The 23,565-nt window shown below is 37.5% G+C and overlaps 1 protein-coding gene across 1 annotated transcript; it reads right to left on the minus strand.

Annotated features, from left to right (window-relative positions):
* Positions 1 to 7,695: 7,695 nt before the first annotated feature.
* On the minus strand, positions 7,696 to 9,364 carry LOC127678741 (olfactory receptor 13A1-like). Its single transcript, XM_052173881.1, has 2 exons — positions 9,341 to 9,364; positions 7,696 to 8,631 (listed from the first exon to the last, which is right to left on the minus strand). Exons 1-2 carry the CDS (start codon positions 9,362 to 9,364, stop codon positions 7,696 to 7,698), a joined length of 960 nt encoding a protein of 319 aa, XP_052029841.1.
* Positions 9,365 to 23,565: the final 14,201 nt, after the last annotated feature.

Here is a 23,565-nt window from a genome sequence, read left to right on the forward strand (position 1 = left end):
AGGATCTTCTTCTGTCTACCTCTCTTTTCCTTTTCCTACACTCAAACCTTTCTGTATATTTTCAAGAATTAATGTTCCATCAGGACTTCCATTGTGATGGCTACATTTTTAAGCATTTAAAAATATTCAGTCATGTGATTTTCTATACAGGTAGCATTATATAAACAGTGGCGTTTATATTTAGGGATATGTATGAATATATACTCATGTATATGTATGAACATATACTCATATCCGTGCAATAACAATTAGTAATTTAAAAAGAACCATGACTACTGTGAATATTATTTTCTCCCTAACTTTTTTATCAACCCATTTATAGTTTGTTTAAAGAGTACTACTCATTTCTTTTAGTTGATTTTGTATCTAGCCCGTTGTTGAAGGTGTTTTTCAGCTGTATGTGTTCTCTGGTAGAATTTTGGGGTTTTCTTTTCTTTTTTTTTTCAAATATTTTCAAGCACTTTCCTCATTATTAGAATCCAACATCATACAGATCATCTCAAATGTATTTTATTTAGTATTTATGCATCAGTGTTCATAAGGGTAAAATGGTCTGAAATTCTTTTTCTTTGTTGAGCTTTGGTGTGGTTTAGGTATCAGGGTGAATATATAGAGCCTACCTCCAACAGAAAGACAGGACTTCAAATGAGGGTGAGGGGTGCCATCCCACAATCATAACTCCAACCCATAATTGTTCCTGTCTGCAATAATTACAGGGAAATGGGAGGTCCCAAGGCCTGATACTATTACTAAGGTTATCCTTGTAGCAGCGGAAAGATTCAGATGCAGATATTTGCACCTAACCAATGGACAAAAGCAGCTGACCCCTGCTGTTGAATTAGGGAAGGCTGAATGAAGCTGAGGGCAACCCTGTAGGAGGATCAGCAGTATCAATTAATCTGGACCCCTGAGATCTCTCAAACTCTGGACAACCAAACAGGCAGCATATACCAGCTGATATGAGGCCCCTAGCACAAATACAATAGAGAACTGCCTTACCTCCAGGATACGGATGGACAAAGATGGAACAGACATGGAGAAAATGGCCAACCAATGATGAGCTCAATTTGAGAGCCATCCCTTGGGCAAGAACCAATCCCTGACACTGCTAACAATACTCTGTTTTGCTCGCAGATAGGAGCCTAGTATAACTGTCTTCTGAGAGGCTCCACCAAGCAGCCAATAGAAACAAATGTAGAGACCCATAGCAGAACATTTGCGAGAGCTTACAGAGTCTTGTGGAAGAGTTGGAGGAAAAAATTGATGGACCCAAATAGGACAGTGACTCCATAGGAAGACCAACAGAGTCAAGTAATCTGGATCACTGAGTGTGTGTGCGGGTGTCCTTGATTCTAAGCCACAATGACACATCAGGCGTTTGCTTAGTCAGATTTCTCTCTTAGATACTAGTGCTGCTGTGTTTTGTGAGCTGCTTATCCTGCTTATCATGAGTTCATTGTTTTTAATAGTTGAATAGTACTCCATTGTGTATATATACCACATTTTCTGTATCCATTCCTTTGTTGAAGGACATCTAGGTCTTTCCAGCTTCTGGTTATTATAAATAAGGCAGTTATAAACATAGTGGAGCATGGGATAATATCCAATGTATACAAAGAACTCAAGAAATTAGTCTCTAGAGAGTCAAATTACCCTATTAAAAATGGGGTACAAAGCTAAAGGAAACTCAAATGGCTCTAAAGCACCTAAAGAAATGTTCTGCATCCTTAGTTAGCAGGGAAATGCAAATCAAAACAACACTGAGATTCTACCTTACACTGGTCAGAATGGCTAAGATGAAAAACTCAGGGGACAGCATATGCTGGAGAGGATGTGGGCAAAAAAGAACACTTTTCCATTGTTGGTGGGATTTCAAGCTGGTAAAACAACTCTGAAAATCAGTTTGGCGATTCCTCAGAAAATTATACATAGTACTACCTGAGGACCCAGCTATACTACTCTGGGCATATACCCAGCAGAAGCTCCTACATGTAATAAGGACACATGCTTCAAAGAAAGTTTCAACACCTTATTATGAAGCTATTGCTGTGTTCATACAGAATTGTAGGACAGAACTGAGAAAATATTCGGGAAAGAATCTCATGAAATATTTATTCCTTAGTCCAAAAAAATTAAATTGGTTAGGTCAGCATGCAGAAGAATGCGAATTGATCCATCCTTGTCTCCTTGTACTAAGCTCAAATCCAAATGGATCAAGGACCTCCACATAAAGCCAGACACTCTGAAGCTAATAGAAAAGAAACTGGGGAAGACCCTTGAGGACATCGGTACAGGGAGAAAGTTTCTGAACAGAACACCAATAGCGTATGCTCTAAGAGCAAGAATTGACAAACGGAACCTCATAAAATTACAAAGTTTCTGTAAGGCAAAAGACACCATCAAGAGGACAAATCGGCAACCAACAAATTGGGAAAAGATCTTCACCAATCCTACATCAGATAGAGGGCTAATATCCAATATATATAAAGAACTCAAGAAGTTAGACTCCAGAAAACCAAACAACCCTATTAAAAATGGGGTACAGAGTTAAACAAAGAATTCTCACCTGAAGAAATTCGGATGGCGGAGAAGCATCTTAAAAAATGCTCAACTTCATTAGTCATTAGGGAAATGCAAATCAAAACAACCCTAAGATTTCATCTTACACCAGTCAGAATGGCTAAGATTAAAAATTCAGGAGACAGCAGGTGTTGGAGAGGGTGTGGAGAAAGAGGAACACTCCTCCACTGCTGGTGGGGTTGCAAATTGGTACAACTACTCTGGAAATCAGTGTGGCGGTTCCTCCGAAAACTGGGCACCTCACTTCCAGAAGATCCTGCTATACCACTCCTGGGCATATACCCAGAAGACTTCCTACCATGTAATAAGGATACATGTTCTACTATGTTCATAGCAGCCCTATTTATAATTGCCAGATGCTGGAAAGAACCCAGGTATCCCTCAACAGAAGAGTGGATGCAAAAAATGTGGTATATCTACACAATGGAGTACTATTCAGCCATTTGAAACAATGAATTCATGAAATTCTTAGGCAAATGGATGGAGCTAGAGAATATCATACTAAGTGAGGTAACCCAGACTCAAAAGGTGAATCATGGTATGCACTCACTAATAAGTGGATATTAACCTAGAAAACTGGAATACCCAAAACATAATCCACACATCAAATGAGGTACAAGAAGAAAGGAGGAGTGGCCCCTGGTTCTGGAAAGACTCAGTGAAACACTATTCGGCAAAACCAGAACGGGGAAGTGGGAAGGGGTGGGTGGGAGGACAGGGGAAGAGAAGGGGGCTTACGGGACTTTCGGGGCGTGGGGGGGCTAGAAAAGGGAAATCATTTGAAATGTAAATAAATTATATCAAATAAAAAAAATTCTTTACACTGGAAAAAAATTCTGCCCCAAATAAAAGAATAGAAATAAAAAAAATTAAATTGGTTATTGCAAAATATTGATATTTGCATGTGCAAATTTTCTAGGCAATATTGATAATCATTATCTAAAAGACACAATTTGTTACAATTTGCCTATATTCATGCTTTTGTATTCCCTGTGAATGTATGCATGCAGTCCATAAAAATGCACTCACTGTATTTACCCATGGCTTATCTAATGGGAAGGCTGCATATGTGATTAGATCACAGGATCATTACTTTGAGTTTCCCCCTGCTTCAGCATAACTAATTGAACTATGTCCTGTAGCTGCTGTTTTTGAGATGCTGAAAAATCAAGCTTTTAATTTGTATACTGATAGACAATATATAGCTCATAATTTACAATTACTTGAAACCATTCCTTTTTTTAGCTACTGCCAGTTCTCAAATTTTGCAATTATTTATGCAAATGCAACTAAATGCAACATGGATATGGTGCTCTGTGCCAGAGGATGGTCCTCAGACAGAGACAGAAACTGGAAGGCTCTGGCCTGAGTCTTCTGGATGTGATCCTTGGAGCAGCAGGGGTGGTCCTATCTGTGCTATCTGGTCTCTCTGCACTCCTGGGTGGTTAGCTACCTCCCTGTGCCACCTGGATATGGTCTAATTATAAGTTTTAAATGCAAAATAATTTTTTCATACAACATATTCTGGTCATGGCTTTTTCTTCAGTGAACTCCCAGATTCTCTGTACCCACCCAATTCCACTACCATTCTTCTTGTCTCTTCAGAAAAGAAACATAAAAGCAAACAAAATACATAAAATGAGCAAACATGAAGAAACAAAAGAAATAAAAACAGATAACCTAAACCCAAGAAAAACCATCAGAACTCAGAATGTACAGTAACAAGGCCAGTAAGACAAACATACCTATACAAAGAAATAGGAGAGAAAAAGTCTTCCGAAGTGTTGTGGTGGCCTCTAAACATAAAATTATTATTGTTGCTATCTCATGACACTAATATGCTGTGTAATGAACCATAATGTAAACATCTGGCATTTCTGGTTATCTTAGGTGACCCCTGTGCATGGGCTATTTGACCCTCCAAAGATTTGCAACCCAAAGGCTATCACAGAGATGAAGAATACCTGCTCTTAACCCATGCATCCTATAGACTTCTGTGACCCATGTAAGGCATGTAGACAGTGCCACCAGAGGAGCTGACATGGAAGTGTCAAGGTGGAGCATGTTCAAAACCCAGACATTTCAAATTTGAGGCTTAGATCTAATCCTGAGATTGGCAGGAGTGAGACTAACTTCTTCTCTTTTTTCCCTGCCTCCCAAATGGTCATAAGTAGTCAGTCGCATAGCTCAGGACCTGGAATTTTTCCCTAGGCTAATGAGGCATCAAAGTAGCCTAAGCCTTCAGCCAATGACCTTTGCTCACCCTAGAGAGTCTTATCATCTTCTTCAAAACTATATAACCCTTGACACACCCTGAATAAAGAAATGTGTGTAACACATGGAATAAAGGCATAAGCTCAAGATACAATAATCTTGGAGAACTGTTTCATTGAAGACTACTGAAGAAAGCCTTCACCTAAAAGAGCTATAACACTAAGATCCTCAGAGAAGGCCTTCTCTTTCACTGCCCTCATGCCACTTGTCACAGCCTGACTGGGATCTTGTTTTTCCTAGACTATGTTTCACCCCTATCGGCCTGGCATGCAGCAGCCATCTGATGCTCTGGAGGGAAAAGTGGACTCCACCAGTTTCTTATTGCTATGTCCTCTCAGAGTCATTGTAACAATGGTATTCTGATGTCCCAAGAGGAAAGGCAGAACCCAGAACCATAGTCTCATTTTTGATTCTTTATATCTTTCATATTATTATTTCACAACATTCCTTGAAACATGGCTTGTATCCAAGCTTGAGGGAAGGATACCCATTGTAGAAAAATAGGAGATGGATCTTGACAGCCACTGATGCCTACAGACCCTCCCCTGATCCAAATACAGAGAGGTGAGATCAGAGCCATACACTGGCACAATAGCCCTTTTCTAGACACAATGAGACATCAGGAGTTTGCTTAGTAACATTAATCTCTTAGACAACAATGTCTGGTGTGTTTTGTGTGACTTTACTTTTCCTGGATGGCCATTGCTATAATGTGTTGTAGGTAATGCTAGCATAACTTAAGTCATGTTTTATGATGAGGAGAATTCCCAAATAATGTATATATGAGGCATATGCATGCTTATGCATTTCTGACCTTTTGTATATTGTTGTTGGGGTGATTATCAGTTGCTTTATACCTTAAATCATAGTCATAAGACTAATGCTAGAAGAAATGACTCAAAACACAACTTGAAGGTGGCACAAATAGTGTCAAAGAAATCTAAAGTTACAACAGGCCAAAGCCCATGCCTCACAGATGTTACTCTTTAGTATCACCATACCTGAATCTAGAATTAGCTAGGATGTTCTCAGCCACCCTAATACTGTAGTCCTTTAAAACATTTGTTCTTCATGTTGTGATGACTTCCAAGCAGAAAGTTATTTTATGTTACTTTATAAAGTTAATTTACTATGTAATGTAACAAAGTAAATATCTGTCATTTCTGTCTTAGATAACTCCTGGAATGGGTTATTTTACCATTAAAGCATTTGCAACCCACTGACTGAGCAACATTGACCTAGGATTTCTCTAAGGGACACTTCTATCCATGAAGGTGAAAGTGTTTCCAGGAAGGATTCAGTGGAGCAAGGGGTCCACCTTTTATGTGGTCAGCACAATCCTAAAGACTGGAGACTAGAAATCCCGGGGTAAAATTAAAAGAAGAAAGCCAGTTGAATATAGGTGTGTTCCTCTTTCATGTGTTCTGGGCTGCCATGATGGGAAGAAAGATCTCCATCACACTCCCATTGCTGTGATGCTCTGCCTCACAAAGACCAAATGTGCATGGACTGAGGCCTCTGAATTCATGTGTCAGAATCCATCCATAGCAAATATATTTATCTGTCACCAAGATGAAGAGTTGATTAATACAACATACAGTTTGCATCACAAATTCTGTATTAATACAACATACAGTTTGCATCACAATTTCTGTATTAATACAACATACAGTTTGCATCACAAGTACAGCATTCAGAAAGAGTAACGAAGTAGGCTGATGAAGAATGTGTTTAGTCTGAGAAGGATACAGTTTCTTTTTAGCAGCAGTTCTGCAGAAGCTTCCCTTACTCCACTGAGCTGTCATCGCACTATTCTTTCAAAAGTCACCACAGATGTGCTTCACCATCCTCTTCTATATTTGCACCACCTCCTAGCTGTTCTCGAGTGTTTGAGCCAGGGGTAATTGGTCAATGTGTAAAGGACATGATTTTCTGAGTGTGCTTTTGTTTAGTTTTGGTATTATTTTGTTTTATTGTTTTGGATCTTGTGCATTTTGTTTGCAAGAGAAAGAGAGGTGTGGATAATGGGTGGGTAGGTAAGTAGGTAGTTAGGAACTCAGGAGAGTTGTAGGAAAGGAAAAAAAAGATGATAAATGAATAATGAGTAAGCCTTGTCAATGATCTATTTCTGGTTAATTTTTATTTATAATGTGAATAAGGCTTGTACTCTACCTTTTCATGTCACCATTAATCTAGTTTCCCCAAATCTCTTTTCTGGAAATAATTAATCTTTCCTGCAAACTTTATTGTTTTAATTGCTATAAGTATGCTGTGTGACATATGTAATTTCATTTTGAAACTTAAACTTCATCTCTATTCTATCAATCACCTCTGTACCCATGCTCTCTGATTCCCAGAGCTTATAGGAAAGTGTGAAATGGAGACTCCAAGACATGTAACTTTGTTTTCCCAAAGACCTTGGGGCCATGCTATCCTCTCAAGTTTCCTTTTAAAGTTTATATTAACTGGCCATAGCTCTGAAACAAGCAACTGTTGTGTTTACAGAGAGTCCCTGCACGAAATGCCCTTGTTTTGTGGCAGTCACTATTGACACTCACCGAAAAGTCTTCTAGTCCAGGAATGCTACTCCTCCATTTAAATAAACTTTAGTTACTTTTAAAATGGTTTGCACTTATCAGGAAATAAATCTTGAGTATTTTCTTTACATTGCCACTAAGAATTTTATTGGTTTTGAGGTTACAGTGAGTAGAATTGTTCAGTCCTTGCATTAGAGAAAGGTTTATTGAAACAGAGAGAGATAAGCCATGTCCCGTGAAGCTGCTCTTAGGAAAGCATGTTTAGGAACAGCCCATGCCAGGAGAACAGCCTGTACATCTCCACTTAATGTGAGAAAGAGGCCAATATTCTGCCCAGGGCAAGCTTGACATCCTTGTTCCTCAGTGTATAGATGAGGGGGTTCAGGGTTGGGCTGAGGATTGAGTACAGCACTGAGGAAACTTTGCTTCTTTCTGGGCTGTAGCTGGAAGCAGGGCTGACATAGGCACAGAACACAGATGAGTAGTACACAGAGACCACGATGAGGTGGGATGAGCAGGTAGAAAAGGCCTTCTTCTTGCCCTCAGCAGAACGCATGCGCAGGATGCTGGCAATGATGCAGCCATAAGATAACAGGGTTAGCACGAAGTTGATACCTCCAAAAAAGACATCTGCCACAAGAGTCAAAATGCTATTTACATATGTGGGGCTACAGGAGAGCAGGAGGAGTGGGGGAATGTCACAGAAGAAGTGGGTGATGATGTTTGGTCCACAAAATGACAGCTGACTCATCAGAGTAGTGTGCACAGATGCATTTACAGCACCGATGGCCCATACACATACTGCTAGTTCCCCACACACTGGTGCACTCATCCTAGAGCTGTAGTGCAGGGGAAAGCAGATGGCCACATAGCGGTCATAGGCCATGACTGTGAGCAACACCAGCTCAGAGGATGCTGACAATGCAAAGAAGAAGAGCTGGGCCATACATCCTTTGAAGGAGATGATATTTTCCTCAGACACTAGGCCAACCAGGGCCTTTGGAATCACAGAGGAGGTGCAGAGAATATCTGTGGTGGCCAGATTGCACAGGAAAAAGTACATGGGATTGTGGAGCCCAGTGCTGGAGGTGACTAAAGAAATTATCAAAATGTTGCCCATTAGTGCCATCATGTAGAGGGATAGGAAGCAGACTGTCAGGAAAAGTCTTAGATTAGGGTGCTCTGAGAACCCTTCCAGTATAAACTCTGTCACTCCTGTCTGGTTGAGACTCAACATCATCTTGTGGTATGGGGTCCACTGCTGTGTCTGTCAGGTTCTGAGAAAATATCATAGTTTACCAGCTGGAAATCTCAATTCAAACTGTCTGCAGTCAGAAGTGGAAGGAATGAATGTATTTCATGGAAGCCTCTCATTTTTTTCTTGTATGCACCACACTATTGGAAAATCACATATATTTAATTTCCTCTTATTTCTCACATAGTAACTTTCCCCACAATGTTTTGAATCAAGGGGGACACATGCTCTTCCCCCATCTTGCACAGCTGAAAAGAGTAAAATATCCTTTACTCAGCCCCTGCCTAGGCTTTTCTTCTCCATCGCCACTAAGCCCTGTGCTCTGGGGACAGTGCTTGGTGACCCAGCTGTACCCCTTACTTTCACAGCTCACATTCTCCACATGATGACAATTTTAGATAGATACACTGAGATGGCTATACCTTGGTTTCTACACCTGGACCCCTTAGCTGACAGACACTTTGTCACTTCTGATATCTGGAGTGCTTGCCCACCTAGCCATCGCAACCAGATGTTGGCATCCCCATGACAAAGTAGTCATGTATTTTCTGAATTAATTACTGTTATTGGTGTCTTCTGTACTTGGACCTGTTCTGACTCTAACCCACATCCAATCTTTGACCACAGAGTACATTTCTCAAAGCCCAGCCCCATTAATCATAACTACGCATGAGGCTATTCTGCCTCAGTGAACCATAGTGAACATCAAAGTCAACATATACACAGCTAAAGTCATTGCCACTGTCTACAGATATTTTTTGGTAGTTTCAATGTCTTTATTCAGAAATTCACCCTCAGTTATATAGTGTCTTAAGATAATATTTTTTATGGAGCATAGCTCCACATCTCTGACTTGTTTTCTTATGTGTAGTCTATGCCCTTGATAGATCCCCATGAGAGTCCTGCTCCATGAGCCAAGAGTGGTCTTCTTTACCCTCTTTACCCCTCTAATCCAACTGATCCTCAATGTGTGCAACTGTAGCTTCCCCATCTTACAACCCATGTTCTCAATGTTTTCAGTAGTTTCATAGTTTCTGGGTTCTTTTTATTTCCATCATTTCTAGTTTCCTTTTCTATCACTCAAGGAATACAATTGGTATACCTCAGATAACTGGCCTTTTGCCTCAAGCCAAACTCACCATGTCTCTCCACACTCATTCATCAAATAACACTCCATAGCTTGACATAGAAGTCTCATCTAACAACCTTCATTAGCCTTTTCCACAAGTTCCTGTCTGAGATTATATGTGAATATACTCTACCGTATCTAAAAACCTGTTTTAGAAATTATTTGCAGTGTTCCTTATCTGGAAATATTCTTTGTTTTGCAGCAGTCTTCAAGAAAAATGTTTCATTCACTGAATGCAGCAGCATGCCCCACTCCCCACCTGGCCCTATAACCCTTCATTTTCTTTGCTCATATTTTAATTTCACATGTAATTTTCATAGTATGACTGACAATCTATTTTATCCCTTCCTTAGTAGTGAATGCTGAATTTTAATGATTATATCTTCCTACATTTTAAATTAGAGATACAGAAATATTGTATTTGCCCTTTGGAACCACATGGATAGTGATATGTCTGCCCATGTTTTCCTCCCCATTTTATTGTGGTAGAGAATGACAATGCATATTTAGTATTGTTCAATGTTCTGCAGAAACAGAAGTTCAAAACCAAATTCCTATAATGTTCTTGTCGAGTTTCTCAATCAGGCTAGCTAATTTAACTATACTTGATATTGTAAATTACTCCCTCCATAGTACCTACAACCAGTAATATTTGCTTCCATTCCTGGGTACACATGCCTCAGAGATGAAGGGAAAGATTAAAAAATAATTGAAACCTGTGCTACACAGGATAGAAATTTCCTTGTATTAATAACATCTACATAAACCCATGTGGAAAATAACTTATTCCTAAATGATACACCTAAGAAGAAATGACAAAAATAAAACAAAAATTTTTTTTTTATTTTTTAAATAATGGTTTAAAATTTGAGGCCTGGTTTGAGGATCCAGAAATGTTTCAACCCATCCACGGATACATGACTTATTGATAACAAACAAACAAAATGTCAAACAAAGAAACAAAAAACAAACCAGAGATATGATAGCATGTTCAACAAATGGTGTTGGTAACATTGGATAGTTACATGTAGAAGATTGACTCTAATCCCTTATCTCTATCCCTGTACAAACTAAACTGCAATTCGATCAAGGTCCTCAGCACAAGATCAAACACCCTAAAAATGACAAATCAAATCATGGAATATGCTTATACTCATTGTCAAAAGAAAGGACTTTCTGAACTGAACCATGATAGATCAAGCATTAAATCCAATATCCATGCTCCACTATGTTTATAGCAGCCTTATGTATAATAGCCAGAGCTGGAAACAATCCGGATGTTCCTCAACAGAAGAATGGATACAGAAAAGATGGTACACTTACACAATGGAGTACTATTCAGCTATTAAAAACAATGACTTCATGAAATTTCACAGGGAAATGAATGGAACTAGAAAACATCATCCTTAGTGAGGCAACCCATACACAAAACAAGACATGGTATATACTCACTGATAAGTGAATATGAGCTCAAAGGTTCAGAATACTCATGATACAACCTTCAAACCATATTGAGCTTAAGAAGAAGGGAAGACCAAAATGTAGATGCGTCAATCCTACATAGAAGGGGGGACAATTGCAGGAGGTAGAGGGAGGGATGGACCTGGGAGTGAGAGAGGAGGGTGAAGGAAAAAGGGGGGAGCAGGATGAGGTTTTGGAAGGAATATGAGAGAAGTACAGATGGTCAGAAAATTGAATAGAAATATGTAGTACTTGGGGATAAGGAACTGCCACTAGAAAGCTCTAGACTGTAGGGAATCTAGAGTCTCCTAGGATCCAATGGTGATGATTTTAGCCAAAATAACAAAAGGGGGGGATCTAACCTGGAGACCATCTCCAGTAGATAGGCCTGGCCCACAGTTGAGAGATGGGGCCAACCACCAATTTCGAAATATTTAACTGAGAAATGTTCCTGTCCAATGGATAGACAGGGACAAAAAAAGGGAGTAGAGACTAGACTAAAGGCCAACCAGAGACCACCCCACCTAGGGATCCATTCCATCTGCAGAACCAAGTCCTTACACTATTGCTGACACCAAGAACCACTTGCAGATAGGAGCCTGGTATGGCTCTTTCCTGAGAGGTTTTACTGACATCTGACCAATACGGATGGAGATACTCACAGCCAACCATAGGACTGAGCCCTCAATGGAACAGTTATGGGAAGGGCTGAAGGAGCTGAAGGGACCTGCAACCTCAGAAGAAGAACTATATCAACTAACTGGAACACCTAGAGGTCCCAGGGATAAAACCACCAAATGAAGAGTACATGGAGTGAGCCAGATGCATATGTAGAAGAGGATGGCCTTATCTGGCATCTGTGGGAGGAGATGTCCTTGGTCCTGTGGAGGGGAGATGGCCCAGTATTGGGGGATGCTAGAGTAGTGACGCAGGATTATGTTAGTAGGTGGAGGTGCACCCTCATAGAGACAAAGGGAGAAGCTGAATGGGATGGGGATTTTGTGGAGTGGAAACCAGGAAGGGGGATTTCATTTGAATGTAAATGAATAAAATGATAATCCACATGCCACAAATATGCATCTGTTTAGAAAAGAACACTATCATCTGAGTGAAGTGGCAGGCTGGAGAACATCAACAAGTCTTTAACAACTATATATGTCGTAGAAGATTGGTATCTAGAATGTACAAACAACCAAAGACTTTAAACAGACTGAAATCAAACAATAGGGAAAGGAATTTAACAGAGAATATTCAGAAGATGAAACACAGATAACAAAGAAACTGTTTTAGAGAAATATTCAAAATCCTAATCATTCAAAGAAATGAAAATTAAAAATCTTTTCATGTTTTATCTTCTGTCAGCAAGAATGGTGAAGATGAAAAAGGACAGCAGATGCTGCCAAATTGTGTGGCAAATGGCAATTATTCACTGCTAGTGGAATTCAAACCACTTCCTTAACTGTACCTCGAAACTGTAAAGAAAGTCTACTTTTACTTTTTAATTTTATTTTAATCCAAGCCTTGGCTTGGCATCTCCCTTCAAAATGCTTTTAGTGTGGAAGAGCAAATGGACAGTACATTCAGAGTACATGCCTTCAGGTGGGAAAATGAGATCCCAATGACAATGGGAGACAGTGTGACTTCTGTGGAGTAGGATTGTCACCAGAGAGGTTAGACGGAGGCATGTCTTTTGAACAGTGGAACACAATGCCTTTGCCTCATGTGTAATCCAATGGTAACATTCTGATGCTCATAGTTTCTATAGGTACAGCAGATAGTATTAACTTATTCAAATGTGATCCAGCTACCCAGAGGGAAAAATGAATCAGTAAGTTTTCCAAGTGTTTACCCATATACATGATGGAGCAGGGAGATGAGCTGAGCCTACCCAGGCTCTCTTTCTATAAATACATCCTGGTCTTTGTGTGTTTTATTTTCATTGTTTGTGACTAAGTGAACAGGGGAGAATCTACTACCTAGTGGGGAGTTACTGGGCAGCAATTCACAACAGCCTCTCATTATCACAGCAAGGCTGACTTGAAAACCTTCAGGAGCTGAGCCTCAGTGAGGAGCAGACCTGCTGAGGATCTGTACCACAGTCATGACCTACAGTGTCTGCAGGTTATGTGGTCTATGGAGAACAATTGGTAGAGGAAGGATCTGATGTCCAGACCTGTTATCACAGCCCTCAATCCTTTTTATGGACAAATCTCTTGATATTTAATAGTAGACAGCTCTAATTGTTTTCTTCAGGTGACTCCTAGTCATGCCAGCCCTGTTATACAGCAGACAGTGCAAGGCTAACACCATCAGAGCTTTGCTGGTGTTTTTAACTACACGGAAGCTGCAGGTCATTTTCTGTCTCTTAATAGTGGATTCTGGACAGCAGCATAAAAAATATCTTCTGTGGCATTTCTCACCATTCTCTGTGGATACCACAGACCAACCAGACAGCATCCAAGTCCTATCTACTCACAGCATCCAAGTCCTATCTACTCATCTGTATATATCTTAGATTCATCTAAATCTGTTATTTACATTTAAAAATTAGCGCGAACCCTGTGGGTGATGAATGAGTAGGTCCAGTGAGATGAATGAGACAAAAATAACAGGTCTGACTAAACTCTCTGATTGTGATTAGATGCTACAAATTAGCAGGATACCAAATATTTTTATCATTTTCTGTTTTCTGACTTTGACCCAGCATTCTTCATTAAACTCATTGAGATGATAAGTTGTTTTCCTTTAATGGTGACATCCAAACACTAGGACTAATGTCACTTTTATAGTGAGCCTTTTGTTTTGGTGACCCACCTTAGCCAGAAGAGACACAGGATGGAACTTAGGATTTAACTCACCTTTTTTGTCACAGTGAATTCAGTTGATAGATAACTCCAACAAAGGTGCACACTGTGCTGAGCACAGACTGTCTTTTCTGCAAGCAGCAAGTCTTTAGTGTACCCCGATGGCCTGTCTTTATTTTTATAGAGGTCACTGTCCTTCTGGAATACCTGTCATTTCTAAGACCAGTGGCAGGCACTTGTCCTGGTGCCTCCTGGGACAGAAACTCAAGGAGAAAGCTCTTAGGATCAATTAATGGAGACTTCATGACCCATGCTCCCTGTAGACTTGTGTGAAGGTCAATGGTCCAGGGAGCCACATACACTGCAGAAACAATTATCCCTGTTATAACCTCCTCCCACCAACACTGTGCATGCATCATATCATTGGGATTCTTATTTTATGTGTGGAAGATATTATAATGAAAAAATTGACTCCTCTCTCTTCTGATGAGATAACTTCATTTGACACATATGTACACACAGTGGGTTTATTCTAATCATTTTGTACTGTCCATCTCTCCCTTCCTCTCCTTACACTCAAGCCTTTCTGTATATTGTTAACAATTAATGTTCCCTCAGTACTTCATTTTGCTGGCTACATTTTTAGACATTTAAACATATTCATTCAATCCTGAGACTTTCTATATAGGTAGCATTATTCAAATAGTGGAGGTTATATTTAGGGTTATGAATAAATACAAATATACTCATATCCATGCAATAACCATTCAGTAATTTAAAAAGAACCATGACTACTATGAATGTTACTGTCTCTAACTTTTTTCTCAAACCATTTATACTTTGTACAAAGAGGCGTACTGTTTTGTTTTAGTTGATTTTATATCCAGCCCCATTGATGAAGGTGTTTTTCACCTGTATGTGTTCTCTGGTAGAGTTTTGGGAGTTTCTTATATACACTATCATATCATCTGTGAATAGAAATACTTTGATTTCTTTCTTTCCAATTTATATCCCCTTGACCTCCTTTAGTGGTCTTATTGGAATAGCTAGAACTTCAAGTACCATCTAATAGAGATATGGGGACAACCTTGTGTTCTTTCTGATTTTAGTGGGTCTGTTTTAAATTTTTATTGCTTTAATTTAATGTTGGCTATTGGCTTGCTGTATACTGCTTTTATTATGTTTAGCTATGCCTGTTGTATCACTGATCTCTCCAAGACTATTTTTATTTGGATTATGTTGATCGATTTTCACATACTGAAACACTCCTGCATCCCTGGAATGATGTTTATTTGATCATGGTGGATGATATATGTTCTTAGACTTGCTTTGCAAGGATTTTATTTAGTATTTTTGCATCAGTGTTCATAAGGGAAAATGGTCTGAAATTGTTTTTCTTTTTGAGTTTTTTTTTTTTAATGTGGATCAGATATCAGCATGACTGTGTCATCATAGAATGAATTAGGGAGTATTTCTTTTGTTTTTATTTTGTGGAATAGTTTGAGGAGTGTGGGCTTTAGCTCTTCTTTGAAAGTATGGTTGAATTACACACTAATACCATCTGACCCTGGACTTTTATTTTGGTTGGAAGACTCTAATGACTGCTTCTATTTTCTTAGGCAGATAGACGACTATTTAGATAGTTGATTTAGATGATCTTGATTTAACTTTGATAAGTAGTATCTTTCTAAGAAATCATCCATTTCACTTGGGTTTTCAAATTTTGTAGAGTACAGGGTTTTGAAGTAAGATCTAATAGTTTTTTTAAAAAAATTCCTGAGTGTGTGTTGGTATGTTTGTTATTGCATTTCTGATTTTTTTTTCATTTTGCTTCTTTGGGTCTGGACTCAAGCTGTGGAATAAGGACACTAACCCACACACAAAAACTTTGACCCAAAATGTGCCTTGTCTACAGGATGTGCAGGGACAAAAATGAAACATAGATGGAGGAAATGGCCACACAATGACTGGCTCAACTTGAGAGTCATCCCATGGGCAAGAAACAACCTTTGACATTACTAATAATACTCTAATTTGCTCACAGATAGGAGCCTAGTATAACTGTCTTCTGAGCTCCACCCAGGAGCCAATAGAAACAAATGTAGCAACACACAGCCAAATATTTAATGGAGATCACAGAGTCTTGTGGAAGAGTTTGGAGAAAAATTATTGGACCCAAATAGGACAGGGACTCCACAAGAAGAACCACACTGTCAAGTAACCTGGACCACTGGCTGCTCCCAGAGTCTCAACCACAATGACACATTAGGGTTTTGCTTAGTCACATTTCTCTCTAGTGATGGTGTGTTTTGTGAACTGTTTATCCTAGCGGGTCACTACTATATTGTGCTACACATCATCAGTAATGCTAAAATGATATAAGGCATGTCTCACAATAAGGAGACATATGAGATGTATGCATGCACATACCATGTATGCCATTTGTATAGCTCTGTAGCCCATTTTTAATAGGTTTATTTGCTTCTCTGGAGTCTAACTTCTTGAGTTCTTTGCATATATTGGATATTTCCCCTCTGTCTGATGTAGGATTGGTAAAGATATTTTCCCAATCGGTTGTTTGCCATTTTGCCCTATTGACAGTGTCCTTTTCTTTGCAGAAATTTTGCAATTTTAAACCTTAGAGCATAACTATTGGTGTTCTGTTCAGGAAATTTTCCCCTGTGCCAATGCACTGGAGGTTCTTTCCTATTTTCTTTTCTATTACTTTCAGTGTATCTGGTTTTTGATTTACCTGCTTGTCACTGGACCATGCAGTTTTTATCACTATTGCTCTGTAGTACAGCTTGAGGTCTGGGATGTTGATTTCCCTAGAAGTTCTTTTATTGTTGAGAAGTGTTTTTGCTATCCTGGGTTGTTTGTTATTCCAGACAAATTTGAGAATTTCTCTTTTTAACTCTATGAAGAATTGAGTTTGAATTTTGATGGGGATTGCATTGAATTGGTATATCACTCCTTTCAAGATGGCCATTTTGCTATATTAATCCTGTCAATCCACAAGCATGGGAGATCTTTCCATCTTCTGTGGTCTTTTTGATTTCTATCTTCAGAGACTTGAAGTTCTTGTCATACAGATCTTTCACTTGCTTGGTTAGAGTCACACCAAGATACTGTGTATTGTTTGTGACTATTGTGAAGGGTGTCATTTCCGTAATTTCTTTATCAGGCTCTTTATCCTTTGAGTATAGGAAGGCTACTTATTTGTTTGAGTTAATTTTATATCTGGTCACATTGCTGAAGTTGTTTATTAGCTGTAGGAGTTCTTTGGTGGAGTTTTTAGGGTCACTTAAGTATACTTTCATATCATTTGCAAATAGTGATAGTTTTCCTATTACTTCTTCCTTTCCAATTTGTATCCCTTTGACCTCCTTTTGTTGTCTTATTGCTCTAGCTAGAACTTCAAATATTATACTGAGTTGATATGGAGAGAGAGGACAGCCTTGTCTAGTTACTGATTTTAGTGGGATTGCTTCAAGTTTCTCTCCATTTAATTTGATGGTGGCTACTGGTTTGCTGTATATTGCTTTTACTATGTTTAGGTATAAGCCTTGAATTTCTGTTCTTTCCAAGACTTTTAACATGAAAAAATGCTGAATTTTGTCAAATGCCTTTTCAGCATCTAATGAAATGACTATGTGTTTTTTCTTTGAATTTATTTATGTAGTGGATTACATTGATGGGTTTCCATATATTGAACCATCCCTGTATCCTTTGGATGAAGCCTTCTTGATCATGGTGGATGATCATTTTGATATGTTCTTGGATTTGTTTGGCATTTTATTGAGTATTTTTGCATGTATATTCATGAGGGGAATTGGTCTGAAGTTCTTTCTTCTTTGGATGTTTCTGTGGTTTTGGTATCAGTATAATTGTGGCTTCATACAATGAGTTGGGTAGTGTTCCTTCTGTTTCTATTTTGTGGAATAGTTTGAAGAGTATTGGTGTTAGGTCTTCTTTGAAGGTCTGATAGAATTCTCCACTAAAACCATCTAGTCCTGTGCTTTTTTGTTTTTGTTTTTTGTTTTTTGTTTTTTGTTTTTTGTTTTTTTTTGGTTGGGAGACTTTCAATGACTTCTGCTTCTATTTCCTTAGGGGCTCTGAGACTGTTTAGATGGTCCATATGATCCTGGTTTAACTTTGGAATTTGGTATCTGTCCAGAAAATTGTCCAGTTCATCCATATTTTCTAGTTATGTTGAGTATAGTATTTTGTAGTAGGATCTAATGGTTTTTTTAATCATCAGTTTCTGTTGTTATATCTCCCTTTTCATTCCTGATTTTGGTAATTTGGATACTGTCTCTGTGCCCTTTGTTCAGCCTGGCTAGAGGTTTATCTATCTTGTTGATTTTCTCAAAGAGCCAGCTTCTGGCTTTGTTGATTCTTTGTATAGTTCTTTTTGTTTCTACTTGGTTGATTTCAGTCCAGAGTTTGATGATTTCCTCCCTTCTACTCCTCTTGGGTATATTAGCTTCTTTCTGTTCTATAGCTTTCAGTTGTGCTGTTAAGCTGCTAGTATGTGCTCTACCCAGCTTCTTTTTGGAGGCACTAAAGAGCTTTGAGTTTTCCTCTTAGCATTGTTTTCATTGTACCCCATAAATTTGGGTATGGTGTGCCTTCAATTTCACTAAATTCTAAAAAGTCTTTGATTTCTTTCCTTATTTCTTCCTTGGCCAAGTTATCCTTGAGTAGAACATTGTCCAACTTCCATGTGTATATGGGCTTTTTGATGTTTGTGTTGCTATTGAAGACCACCCTTACTCGATAGTGATCTGAGAGGAGGCATGGAATTATTACAGTTGAGGTCTGTTTTGTCATCAATTATATGGTCAATTTTGGAGAAGGTACTGCCAGGAGCCATTCTCAAATAGATCTCAAAACCTCCTCCTTTTAGCCATCTTACATGCTTAAGCCTGCTTTTAGAAGGAAAAATACTAGCTCTTAGGTTAGCCAAGTAGCAAGTTGGTCAGCACATACAAAGGTCACCTGAGTTGGTTAGAACAAACAGAGCTCACCTACAGTTAGGTTACTATAGCAATCTCTTTCCACTTCCCCTTCTTGTGATCATTTTAGCTTTCCAGCTTCCTTGAAATCCAGCCAGCTTTGTCATGAGATTCTGAGAGAAAATTCTGAGAGACCACTTCCTAGAGACAATGTTTAGAGACAATGCTTGATCCCCCTGAGAGACTGTTCCCCAGAGACAATGTTTGCCACCTCATACCCACTCACTACATCCTACTTGCTTTCCTATATATTGCAGTGTCTAAAACAATAAAAACTGACAGCTTGATCAGAATACTGTCTTGCTGTCTGTTTCTTGTGTCTCTTGTCCACCATTCTCTCCTAGGTGGTCTAGGGACCCCGCTGACTGTCCTTCAGGTCAGAACAAGGTACCATGAAGTGTTGAGAAGAAGGTATATTCTTTTGATTTAGAATGAAATGTTCTCTAGATGTCTGTTAAATCCATTTAGTCCAAAATTTCTGTTAGTTTCACTATGTCTCTGTTTAGTTTGTGCTTTCCTTCTCTGTAAATTGATGAGAGTGGGGTGTTGACGTCAATCACAATTATTGTGTGAGGTGCAATGTGTGATTTGGGCTTTAGTAAAGTTTCTTTTATGAATGATGGTGCCCTGGCATTTGGAGTAGAGATTTTCAGAATTGAGAGTTCTTCTTGGTTCATTTTTCCTTTGCTGAGTATTAAGTTTCCTTCCTTGTCTTTTTTCATGACTTTATCCGATATTAGAATTGCTACTCTAGCTTGTTTCCTGGGACCATTTGCTTGGAAAATTATTTTCTTGTCCTTTACTCTGAGGTAGTGTTTGTCTTTAATAATGAGGTGTGTTTCCTGTATGCAGCAAAATGCTGGGTTCTCTTTATATATCCGGTCTATTAGCCTATGTCTTTTTATTGGGGAAATTATTTCATTGATGTTAAGAGATATTTAGGAATAGTGATTGTTCTTTCCTGTTATTTTTGATGTTATTTTTATATGTATGTGGTTATCATCTTTTGGGGTTGTTGAAAGAAGATTACTTTCTTGCTTTTTGTAGGTTGTAGTTTCTCTCCTTGTGTTGGTGTTTTCCTTCTATAACATCTGTAGAGCTGAATTTGTGGAAAGATATTGTGTAAATTTGGTTTTGTCATGGAATATATTGGTTTCTTCCTCTATGGTAATGGAGAGGTTGGCTGTTTTTTTTTTTTTTGTGTGTGTGTCTGTATTTGATCTGTCCAGGATCTTCTAGCTTTCATGGTCTCTGGTAAGAAATCTGGTGTAATTCTGAAAGGTTAACTTGACCTTTTTCCCTTACTGCTTTTAATATTCTTTCTTTGTTTATTACATTTGTTATTTTTGTTATTATATGATGGGATGAATTTCTTTTCTGGTCCAATTTATTTGGAATTCTGTAGGATTCTTTTATGTTCATGTGCATCTCTTTCTTTAGGTTAGGTAAGATTTCTTCTATAATTTTGTTGAAGATATTTACTAGCCTTTTAAGTTGAGTATCTATCTCCACTTTCTTCTATATCTATTATCCTTAGGTTTGGTCTTCTCATTGTGTCCTGGATTTCCTGGATGTTTTGGTGTAGGAGCTTTTTGCCTTTTGCCTTTTCTTTGACTTTTGTGTCAATGATTTCTATGTTATCTTTCACACCTGAGATTCTTTTTCTTTTGTATTCTGTTGGTGATGACTCCTGATTCATTTCCTAGGTTTTCTATTTCCATTATTGTCTCTCTTTGTGATTTATTTACTGTTTCTTTTTCCATTTTTAGATCCTGAATGCTTTTGTTCAGTTCCTTCATCTGTTCTGTTGAATTTTACTGTAATTCTTTTTTCAATAATAAAAGTCACTTTATTTATATAGCAACTTAAGTAAAATAGTTACTACATTAAAGCTAACTTGTACATGTAGTTATTTCATTAAAGTCCACTGTTAGAAAATATAGAGTGCCTATACACAATGACCTGATAAAATTGAAGAAATAAAGAAAATAGTGTTAAAATAGAATAATTTTATGGAAATAATAATGATAAATTGGTAAACCTAGAAAATATATCTATACTAATTGACCAAGCACATAGATAAATTTTCTGATAAAATTGAAGTTTTCATGGAAAATAATACAGATAAAATGGTAGACATGGAAAACATTTCTAAACTAATTGAAGAGGTAAGTAAAAATATTTTCTGATACAATTGAAGATTTACATGGAAAATATTTCTGATAAAATTGAATAAATATATAGAAAAATGTGTTGAAATTGAATTATTCGATGGAAATTACTACAGATATAAAGGGAGACATGGAAAACATTTCTAAACTAATTGACCAAGTTTGTTGAAAAATTTTCGGATCAAATTGAAGAATTTCATGAAAAATATTTGTGATAAAATTAAAGAAATATAGGGAAAAAGGTGTTAAAATTGAAGAATTTGTTGGAAAATAATAATAGTAAAAAGTAAACATCGAAAATTTATCTTTACAAAATGACCAAGCACACAAAAAATTTCCTCATAAATTTGAAGATTTAGATTAATGTATTTCTCATAAAATTGAAGAAATATGTAGAAAAATATATTAAAATGAAGATTTTCATGGAAAATTATAGAGATAAAATGGTAGACAGAAAAACTTCTAAATTAATTAAAGAGTTAAGTAGAAACATTTTCTGATAAAAATGAAGATTTTCATGGAAAATAATATAGATAAAATTGAAGAAACACAAGAAGTTAGACGCCAGAAAGCCAAATAACCCTATTAAAAATGGGGCACAGAGCTAAACAAAGAATTTTCACCTGAAGAACTTTGAATGGCTAAGAAGCATCTTAAAAAATGCTCAGCTTCATTAGTCATTAGGGAAATGCAAATCAAAACAACCCCGAGATTTCACCTTACACAGTCAGAATGGCTAAGATTAAAAACTCAGGAGACAGTAGGTGTTGGTGAGGATGTGGAGAAAGAGGAACACTCCTCTACTGCTGGTGGGGCTGCAAATTGGTACAACCACTCTGGAAATCAGTATGGTGGTTCCTCAGAAAACTGGGCACATCACTTCCAGAAGATCCTGCTATACCACTCCTGGGCATATACCCAGAGAATTCCCCAGCATGCAATAAATTGGACACATGCTCCACTATGTTCACAGCAGCCCTATTTATAATAGCCAGAAGCTGGAAAGAACCCAGGTATCCCTCAACGGAAGAATGGATGCAAAAAATGTGGTATATCTACACAATGGAGTACTATTCAGCCATTAGAAACAATGAATTCATGAAATTTTTAGGCAAATGGATGGAGCTGGAGAACATCATACTAAGTGAGGTAACCCAGTCTCAAAAGATTAATCATGGTATGCACTCACTAATAAGTGGATATTATCCTAGAAAAGCGGAATACCCAAAACATAATCCACACATCAAATGATGTCCAAGAAGAATGGAGGAGTGACCCCTGGTTCTGGAAAGATTCAGTGTAGCAGAATAGGGCATAACTAGAACAGGGAAGTGGGAAGGGGTAGATGGGAGAACAGGGGAAGGGAAGAGGGTTTATGGGACTTTCAGGGAGTGAGGGGCCAGAAAACGGGAAATCATTTGAAATGTAAATAAAAAAATATATCGAATTAAAAAAAAAGAAAAAAAAGAAAAATTGTGAAAATTGAACATTTTCATGGAATGAATTAATGGTGAAATGGTAGACATAGGAAAAATGTCTAGACTTATTAAAGAGGTAAAGTAGAAATATTGTCTGATAAAATTGAATATATACACAAAAATATTTCTGAAAATATTGAAATATATAGAAAAATGTGCTAAAATTGAAGATTCTCATGGAAAATTATAGATAAAATGGTAGAAACAGAGAACATTTCTAAACTAATTGAAGAGGGAAGTAGAAACATTTTGTGAATAAATTGAAGAATTAATATAAAATATTTCTGAATAATTGAAGAAATACAAAGAGGTGTTACAATTGAAGATTATCATACACAAGATAGTAATAAAGAACATTTCTCAACTAATTAAAGAGGAAAGTATAAATATTTTGTGAAAAAATAATTTCATGGAAAATATTTGATAAAATTGAATTAATATATAGAAGTAGTGTTAAATTTGAAGATTTTCATGGAAAATATTACAGACAAAATGGTAGACTTAGAAAACATTACTAAAATAGTTGAAGAAGGAAGTAGGAATATTTTCTGAGAAAACTTCAGATTTCCATGAAAAATATTTCTCATAAAATTGAAGGAATTTATAGAAAATTGTGTTAGAATTAAAGATTTTTGTGGAAAATTATAGATAAAACTATAGAAATAGAGAACATTTCTAAACTAATTGATGTGCAAAGTGAAAACTTTTCGTGAAAAATATGAAGGATTACATGTAAAATCTTTCTGATAAAATTGAAGAAATATATAGAAAAAGGTGGCAAAATTAAAAATTTGACAGAAAAATAATACAGATAAAATTGTAGACATAGAAAAAATTTCTATTGATGAGTATTAAGTG

Source organism: Apodemus sylvaticus, chromosome 1, assembly GCF_947179515.1.
Source record: "Apodemus sylvaticus chromosome 1, mApoSyl1.1, whole genome shotgun sequence".
In the NCBI taxonomy this organism is placed as follows: Eukaryota; Metazoa; Chordata; class Mammalia; order Rodentia; family Muridae; genus Apodemus; species Apodemus sylvaticus.